At 33.7% G+C, this 10060-nt stretch overlaps 1 protein-coding gene across 2 annotated transcripts in view; it reads left to right on the top strand.

The window, feature by feature from the left end:
- Positions 1–8938: 8938 nt before the first annotated feature.
- The window catches only part of LOC111386841 (probable protein phosphatase 2C 27), a 13237-nt gene continuing 12115 nt past the window's right edge, over positions 8939–10060 (top strand). The window contains exon 1 of one of the 2 annotated variants that reach the window (XM_023011324.1): positions 8939–9391. In XM_023011324.1, the coding sequence (XP_022867092.1) occupies positions 9212–9391 (180 nt within the window). In that variant the 5' untranslated portion in view covers positions 8939–9211. The remainder of the gene's footprint in view (positions 9392–10060) is intronic. The other variant, XM_023011323.1, reaches the window with a different exon arrangement.

The raw sequence follows: 10060 nt of genomic DNA, 5'->3' as shown, positions 1-10060 counted from the left end.
CCTAATCCTAATCCTAATGATAAAGTGACGGCTGGCTGCTGAAAATTGAAGTTACATGTATATCGTGACGGATTTAAAATTTTATTTTATGTGGACAAGACATTTTATGTTTTACGAAAAGGAAAAGGAAAAAGAAAAAGTTTGGGTCAAATATTATATTCATTCACCAAATTCACTTCTCTTTATGCTCTGAATATAGTTCCTATTCATCGGCAGTCAAACGATTGGATGCTTCAATTCTGAGAATCCTAAAAAAGTCTCTTTTTTTCCCTTTGTTGAAAGAACGATTTATACTAGGGATAAAAGCTCTAGATTTTTAGCCTTTTAATGATCTCCTGTACAAATAATCCAAGAATGTTACTATTAATCAAATGAAAAGACAACATAAAAACATGGAGGAAGTGTAAAACTTCAAATAGTAATCCTAGGGAAAAAAAAGAAAACACCTAAATCCTAATTAAGGATGTAGACGATCTTACTGAATTTAAGAACATAAAAATAAAGTAACTAACTATATAAATTTAGGAAATAAATTGCTGGGGATCCACCTCTTTCTATCATTAAGCGAATATGTTTTTCAGTAAAATCGTTTCTTCCTGAGGCTAACTGTCCATTGGGATCAAGTTTGAAGTTTTCAAGTTGGATTCGGTACGATGGGTTAGTACCTTGTAGGTCTATTTCTGCATTGAATGACAAAATCCTCACTGGGACTTCCCTATTTTTGGTCAAAATGGCTGTGGCTCAGAGAACAATAAAATTGCGAGTTGAATGTTGATTTCATCTATGCATTAAAATTTGAACATTCCAAAAAAAAAAAAAAAAAACACATTATTACTAGAGTTTCAATATATATTTACAAATTTAAGAAACTAGTGAAATTCTTTCAAAAATCAGTTGGTCATATTTGTGACCACCTAATAAAATTTTTGTGACCTATTTATTAATTAAATAGTCTAAATAATATACAATTTATGATCGTAATTACGTACTAGTTACAAATCATAAAACGTCACAATAATAAAGATACAATGTGGATCACAATAATAAATTTAGTCACAAATCCCACATTTTTATAGGTCACGATTATTTATCAATCACGCACAATTTATGGTCACAATGCGAATTGTGAGTAACAATTACAATTTAATCACAAATGGTGCATTATTTTAGGTCATGTATTATGTATTGGTCACAAATTACCCATTTTACCAATCACAATTACCAAAACAATGGTCACAAATGCTCTTCTTCCCACCCCCACTCCATTCCACCATACCTCTATCACCATCGACACCACCCAAAATGCAATCGTCGCATCAAATCCATAATCCACAACCACCATCGCCACCAATGCACCACCACCACCATCTCCAACGAACCAACACCACATGCTGCCTATACCCCACCAACGTATGCATCAACGAACACCACCATTACCTTTTCAAGTATGTTATCACCTCTACTATCACCACACACACCACCACACAACTAGTGATGCAGTGCAGCCACCACCACCGTCTCATCAAATCCACAATCTCCTTTACTTCTACCACACCATAACTACCACTCTGCCAATAAAATCCCGAAACCTGCCACCTGCACCTTCAATACACCACAAATCCATCCCAACTCCATTATGGCATAGCCATGAGGCGCTCAACATATGTAATAAACTTCACAGTTCACAAATGAACAGTGAACACATGAGGAACGAACAATGAACTGTGAGGGGAAATGCAAATGAATAGTAAATTGGGATCCCCCGTTTTAAGATAGAGGGGAATTTACTCTAAAATATTCTTAAATGACATTTTCAAGGACATTTTTGCTTATTTCTTTCATCATCTCTCTTCTACTACTCTCCATTAGTGAGTGTTGGTCCCAAATAAATAGATCTTTACTTTAAATCGAGTTAGTCTGTAAAAACTTAAACGTAAGATGCTTCAAAAGTAATCTCACATAGAAATCACTCAAGGAACATCCAGTTGATAATCGATTATGCACACACAAACAGAGAGAGTTCAACACAAAGACAAAGGGATAATCACCCAAAACTGAGACCCTAGAATGCGAAGTCCATATTATATAAGAAATGCCCAAAAGTCAAATCCAACGGTGCACAGCATTCCAAGTGTCAATCGTCTATCAAAGGCGTGCATATTCATCAAATGAAAACATCTTTTCTCTTAATTCCAGAACCATCCATTTATTGGATAAAAAAAATTTAATTGGACATGGCAATTGAGCTAAAAAAAGGGAGGCTTACTGGATAGAAATTATTGGACTTTCGAAAAATGTAGCAACCCATTTTCAACAGCGAGCAACAATTTTTTTTCCATGGAGAGAAATTGGAATTTTCGATAATTCCCATCGTGCGTTATGAACATTAGTCCTATATGGATGACACGTCGTGAATACTCAAGGCCATCGAACAAGCGGCGGTTGGTCAGCTGTTCCCTTGTACTCAAGGCCTTCCGTTTCTAAATTCTTTGCCGCTGGGGCCACTTCGCGAAAGAGATATTCGCACTTGGCCTAAATCTGATGTCGTTTTCCGTAGATGGCATGCTCGCCTTGTGGACCATGGTCCTACTAAAGCAATTTTTGATAATACTAGGATTTCTAATTTGTTAGAAATCTCTCTTCAACCCCCTATTTTTGACCCAGCACTTTTTTCAATCGCTTTAAGTTTTTGGTCTTTTAAGTATAATACTTTTGTTTTTCCTCTTGGTCCCATGTCCATTACCTTAAGGGATGTTGGGGCCCTAGTAAATCTGCCACTTTTGGGCGATACCATTTTCCCTGGTATTTTGATTTTTGGTGTCGCCCAAAATTTGATAGAGGCCTCACCGAGTCTTATTCAAGTCTGCAAACCCTTCATAACCACTCGAGTGTTGGGCCTTCCCATACTGAGCGAGTGGCCTTTCTTCTGATTTGGCTTTGTAAGTACATTTTGTGTGTGCCAAGCATAAAGCCCTCCATGAGCTATTTATCCATAGCGCACGAATTGGAGTGTGGTAGGCCTCTGAATTTGTGTTTTTTCTTTTTAGCTGCCCTCTATAGAGGCATGGCTTCTCTTCAATCCCAATTGAAGAATGGTGTATCTCCTACTAGCAGTGGCCCTCTTTGGTTCACTCAAATGTGGTTGAGAGCCTATTTTCCAACGCTTGGTGCTCTATCTTTTTTCAGTCCTTCTGCTAGCTGCTATGGGCTAACCATTGATCCCCTGACTCCTGTAAATATGTCCAGAAAGGACATTTTTTCATTCTTTTATACTTTGGATTCAATCTCTTCATTCTTTCCTTTTCCTCCCTTTTTGACTTCGGATTATGTGCAACCTCCATCCACTATGGATAGTGCAAGCACTTCCTTGTTCGTTTGGATTCAGTTTTTGATTTACTCATTTCAACAAAACAGCTCGTGTCTTTATCCTGCATTGCCTGATTGGGTCGTTCTTTGGGCTATTTGATTTTGGGGATCTTCCAATTGGGCTTCATTCCTTGGACTATTCAACTTGGACTGAACTTTTTGTGTGTCAACAACTCCAAATGGCAGCCTCCAAAACTTGGGCCAGGGCCGGACTACTGGAGCATATAATGCACATATTTCTAATATAGTTTAGGAGAATTGTAGTTGGGGTCCAAATCTTTTGACTTATTACAGATACGCAAAATTGAATCTGAAATTTAAAATGTCGTCATCACTGTTAAAGCAATCAAAATCAATGCACTTTCGACAACGCTTTGTAAAACATGTTGATGAAATGATTGTCCTATCTAGTGGTGTTAACGAGCCGAACCAAATCTTGAGGCTCGAGCTCGAGTAAAATGGTTCTAGCTGGAGTCGAACCGAACTTTTGCTTGACCAAGAAATCTAAGCTTGGGTTTTTTTATGAGATTGCTGCCTTAAAAATTGCCTTGAAAAAAGGCAGCAATCTGCTGCCCTTACATATATATATATTTTTTATAAAAAGGCTTGTGAGCCCGAGCCGACGAACCACAGGGGTCGGCTCGGCTCGGCCCAAAGCTTATTCTACAGAGAAAGAACTAGTTTCTTTCTCTGTACGATAGAACTTAAAACTTGGTGTCACCTAATCAAATCTTTCATTGCTAGTTGCGATTCTCTTTCTCTCTATATATATATATATCGATGTGTTCTTGGAAATTTCGATGCGCATACCAAGAAAGGAAATAAGAATAATTGGTCAATTTTCCTTTTCCTCGGGGTTCAATCATTTTCTCATGGCGTAATCCCCTCACTTAGATTTGGATTAATTCCACCGCCATAAGATAAAAGCTAACATAAAATTAAGTGGAAATTACACAAAATCATACATTGAAAATCCAACATTCTAAAATCAGATGGCAAGTTTAACAATTCAAAAATCAGAAATTTTATTTTAATCAATATTTTTATTAACCAAAATCCCAAACCCTAATAAAATTAAATTGATATACTCACGCCCACACCCATCCCCAAATTGATTCATTCTCGACCTCCTTCCCCTTTCTCCATTATCAATCAAAATCTGTAACCGACGACGTCGACCTGGAGAGATCCGTCGCTACAGCCACGACGATGATGTTGTCGCTATCGGTGGTTGTATTGGTAATGGTGGTAAGGTTGCAGTGATGATCATGGCGTCGATTTTAAGTGTCGTTGCTCGTAGCATGAACGCCATTTCTGTAGTGGTAGAAGTCGACTGGAGTTGCAGTGGCGTTGGATCTAAATTTTGTGGTGGCTGTGGTGTGGTGAGATGGTGTAAGCGGTGGCGGGTTTAGGGATTTTGTAGTAGTGTTTACGGTGGTGTCAATGTTGTGTTTTGTTGGTTGATAGTGTTTGGTGTTGTAACGGTGCTTTTTGCAGTCGTGGCTATGGTTGCTGTGGTGGTGATGTATGGAGCAATGGTGGTGGTTTGTGTGCGACGATGGCGATGGTGGTGTGCCATTCATTTTTTTTTCAAATTTTCTACTATGTTGACGGTGTTGCGGTGGAGTTAGTCATTGCAGTGGTGTGGCAGCTTTGTTGGATCCAACGATGTTGAGGTTACGTTGAATATGGTGGTGGTTGTGGTTTTGTTGGTGGCGGAGGTGGTGGATATTGTGGGTGAGATGGTGGTGATGGTTATGGTGATATGTTGGTGGCGATGGATCTATTAATGTGGTGGTGGCTATGGTGCGACGATGTGTTGATTTGAGGTGGTGATGTTGCCGTCGAGAGGTGGTGGTGGTGGTAGTTATGGCAGCGACGATGACGGTGGCGGTGGGCTAATGCAAGAAGTGGCTAGGTGGTGGTCACAAGTGTTATGAGATGTTTGTGACCAACTAATAAGTTGAACGTTAATTGGTAAATTTGTGACAAATAAATAATACATGATTTAAAAATTATGTTTGTGACTTATAATTAATTAAGTCGTGACGGAAAAATTAATCTGTGACCTATAAAATTTTTTATTCATGATCGAAAAATAATATCTGACCTATTTAATTTGTGATTGCAAAATAAGTTGTGACCAATAATGTGATAAGTTGTGATTAAAAATTATTTAGTGACTAATTATTTTTCTGATTTGTGACTGATAAATAAATTGTGATCTACAAAATTTTTGAATTGTGATCGTAAAAAAATTTGTGACATAAAATTTTTGATTTGTGCCAAAAAATAATAAGTAACTAATTAAATTGTTAATTTGTAACCAAATTGTATAGATCTGTGATCTAAATATATTTAATTAATAAAATAATTAATTAAGTAATTATATCATAAATAATTTTTAATCAAAATCTGATTTTTTAAGTTTGAAACTTATTTTCTTAATTTTGAAATGTGTGATACTTAATTTTTTACTTATGAAATTTTCCCAAAAATTAAACCATGAATAGTATGGCGACATTTTTATACTCTATCCTGTAATGCGTTAAACTAGAAAAGAGCTCTCGTTTGGCCTCCATTCTATCAAAATTTTAATGGTTGAAATAGTATTTTTTTGAAAAATGTGGTTAAAAAAGAATGAAATGTTTTTAATCTGCGTATAATATTATTTTATGAAAATTTGTGTGGTTGAAAATAAGAGAGAGAAAAAGAATGAGAATGGGACGCAACGGAACTTAGATAAGGTATTGTATTAAAGATTGCATTGAAATCAATCAATTGTCAAAATTAATTAAACAAATAAATGCATATATATTAATAAAAATTTCATGGACATGAATTGAATTGTATCACTTGCAAAACGTTAAGTGGTTTGGTTTGACGTTTTCAATTTTGTAAACACTCAAAATTTGTTTGATTAGTATTTTTTTTTTTAAATGCATTTTGATAAAAAGATTAAACCCCTATTTGTTTTCCATTATTTTTACATTAAAATGAAAAATATGATCGTTATCCATAACATTAAACCACCAAATTTGAATTTCTATCTCTTGTGTATGGCTCATAACGGATATATTTTTTTATTCTCATTTTTACAAAAATGAGAAACAAAGTTTTTTTAAAAGAATGTATAGTTAAAAATAAGGAAAATTTTTAAATTTACGCGTAGAATATGTTGTATGAATGTGTGGTTAAAAATAATTCTATAGTAAAATGAGTTTTTAAGCAATGGGCACCAAATAGGGGCAAAATAATTTTGCATGTGGATTCATAATTTTTCCTTACTTTTTTTATCTACATATTTTTCAAAAAATTACTTTTCACAAAATTTATTCTTAAGAAATCTGTATCAAATCATTAATTCATAACATAAACTCAAAACACGATATATAAACGTAATATGATTTCTCCTCCTAATTAAAAATCCTACCTACCCAATTAACTCATATTAAAACATACTTCTAGAACGACAAATCAAATATATTTTTTCACAATCTTAAAATAGATCCTCAAAACCAATTCACACCCCCTATCTGAACAATATGTCACCCTCGTTGCTTCGTGTTTGCCGACTCATGAATATTTTTGTTATTACCCATACTTTAAAAAAATAATAATAATAAATAAATAAAATCTAAATGTTCACTTAAAAGTTGGAAGTGTATACTCAAACATCTTAAATATGAAAGCGTAGTAAATTTGTATAACTAACAATTGAACAAAATCATGCCACGCCAGGGTTGTATTAATCACCCCTAATATTTTTCTTTCTTTTTTTTTTTTCTTAATAACTTTATTTGTCTCTACTTGATTGGCTAGCTTCTCCACCTTGACCAAGAATGAGTTGAATAGAATCCCAATTTCAATTGGCTCTCGCCCCTTAAACCTTTTGATTTTATTTCTTGTTATAGTAAGTGAATTACTTTAACTCCATAATCAATAAATTACTATAATTATATTTTTATCGCTTTTTCTACAATCACTCGAGAATTGAATTGTTTAATAGTATACAATATCAATTCTGGCGTTCGCTACTGGTTGCAAAGTGTACCAGTAACTTCGATAGGTCAGTTTTCCGTTTGGATCAATTATACGAATTGTTCGATAAATACTGACATAAAAAGATATTCATAGAAGGAGACAAGATAGAAATATAAATGATGTTACAGAAAGGAACCCTTTGGTCCTTTAACATGTGACTCGATATGCACTTTGAGTGGACCAATAAATCTAAGAGCAGATCTTTTTACTAATAAAATATCATATTGGCATTCCATTTCAAAAGGCCCCTAAATAGAAATTAATGTCACTGTCTTTGCTTCATCATCATCTTTCTCATATTTCTAATAATAAATTTGTATAAATAATTTCTTTTTTGAATTCGTGGCACGATCATTGCCAATAAAATATACTGTACTCTTAAACGTGAAGCAATCACCTACGAGCTTTTTTTTGGCAATATTCGGTGAAGTGGATTCACATTCATTTTGTATATCATTTCAATATTTTTTTAGTTAGATCTGCCACGTTCAATTAAATAAAATAAAACAATATCGACAAAGTTAAGTTTATTAAATTGATAATTATTTTTTAAGAATAATATTTTTGGTTTAGCATCTCAACACGTTCATTTATTTAATTATTATGTTAAACATGCTTCGTATATGTTATGTCGAACTTGTTCAAAGGTACTCATGATAATTTTTCATAAATAGATGATAGTGAAACTCAAATTCAAGTCATAAAACAACTCAATTTCAAAGACTAAATAAATATAATTTATCTTTATCTTTAATTTTTTTGAAGAAAAATTATTTCAAAAAAAAAAAATTGTACCAAACATATCTTTAATATTACATAAAAAATGATTTAGAATAAGTCTTTGACCCCACCAAACCCTTAGACGCAATTTTCTTGTGGCTTGTATTTTTATCAAAAAGCAATCACTTTTTAATTCCCAAACCTTCATTTTTCCACAATGAAGATTTCAATTTCTTCAATGAATTAATAGTACTCAACCACACAAAACATGACACCAAGTGACCAACTAACATTAAATGAAAAATAATATGACAACAGTTTTATGCTATTAATATTGATTGGTTAGGTAAACTAGGTTTTGTTCAGAAAGACTTGGAATAGGTAAAGAATAATGTGAAATAACACCATGGTAATAGAGCACTAATTTAGGTGATCGAACTCAACATATTTAATTAAATGAATTATATAATATTGTATGTAAGTGAATTTATTATTTATGCCCTATCTGTTTCCCATTTTTCCTCCATTTTTAGAAGAAAAAGAGTCGTTATTGAACCTTAGCTAGCATGACAAGTTTGACTTGCTTCTCGCAATTTGCATAGAGAGGTGAGCCCAACAATTGAAAATTTCATTCTCATCTTTGGAAAAATACCCCTCAAACAGGAAAATTATTAATATCATGCAATTACCATATAAATTAGTATAACAATAATGATACTGAATAACATTACTAGAATAAAAAATATATTATCCTCCTAACTTCATGTTGAAGAAAAGTACGACACATCTTACAGTTTCAGCCACGCTTTTCACAAGCATAGAAAAGATCTTTGGCTGACAAACTCATGAAACTAATTGAAATATTTATATATGTATAGACCACACAGTTACATATAGCAGAGGATGCAACATGGGTGTACGCTATAGACCACAAACAATATATTCCCAGAATGTTCGTTTTTCAATATAAATAGTGAATTTTTTCCTGTATATTCCAGCAAGTTGCACAGACCTGCAAGTTGCACAGAAAGTGAAGAGGAAGAGGGTAACCGTCCATTTGTTGACGCAAAATAAAGAGAAAATGTGTGTTCAAGGTGCAGAGCAAGAGACAGAGGGAATGGAAAATCCCAAGATTGATGAGCAAATAAGTATAAAGACTTCGTCGTGGCATTCTCAAGTTGATTTTGTCACTGCCCAGAACGAGAATTGGGACAAGAATTCGTCGGCTTTTGATAATGCTTCTATGAAAAATTCAGTTCCAGTAAGTGGAAAATAATCTGTTTTTCTCTTGAATTCCTTGGCTATTTGTTTTATTTTCGTTTAATTTTTCTAATATCTGCTGCCCCCATATGATTGAAATCATGTTTTCTTTGGTATAATAGTGTTGAATTTTGTTAGGGTTTGCCATTGATTTGGTCAGTTTCGAATTTTCGTTCACGAGTGAAGATTTTGCTTCCTCATTTGATTAATTCAGTTCCCAGGTATATAGCCTGAAGGATAATGTTTAGGTTTGTGTAATTTTGCTGAAATTATTCCTAGCTTAATGGTCTCTGAAGTTTCACTGTTTGTGATAAAAGGATTGTTCTAGATGATAAACAATTTACAAGATTTTAGCTTGTTTTTGTTCTCAAAAACCATCCAATACTATCCAGTCGGCCTTACCAAATCAAGCTCAGAAGGTTTAAAGGCTTAGCCGAGATGTTTGAGATTCTCGATTGTTTGCAATTTTCTTTAAAAAGATCTAAAATCTAAATATATTTTTCGTTGGAATTTGAGGAAATATTAATCTTTAATCAACTCGTCTATAGACGCTAAATTGCAATAATTTAGCAGACATGAAAGAATTGACTAGAGATTAGTCTTTATGTTGGAGAATTATCAAAAGAACAAAAATTTATGTGAAAGAGTGCCACATATGTAGTTATAAGCG

The sequence above is a fragment of the Olea europaea genome, unplaced genomic scaffold, assembly GCF_002742605.1.
Source record: "Olea europaea var. sylvestris unplaced genomic scaffold, O_europaea_v1 scaffold374, whole genome shotgun sequence".
In the NCBI taxonomy this organism is placed as follows: Eukaryota; Viridiplantae; Streptophyta; class Magnoliopsida; order Lamiales; family Oleaceae; genus Olea; species Olea europaea.
Note: the sequence above shows the minus strand (reverse complement) of the source record. Positions and strands in the feature narration are given on the sequence as shown.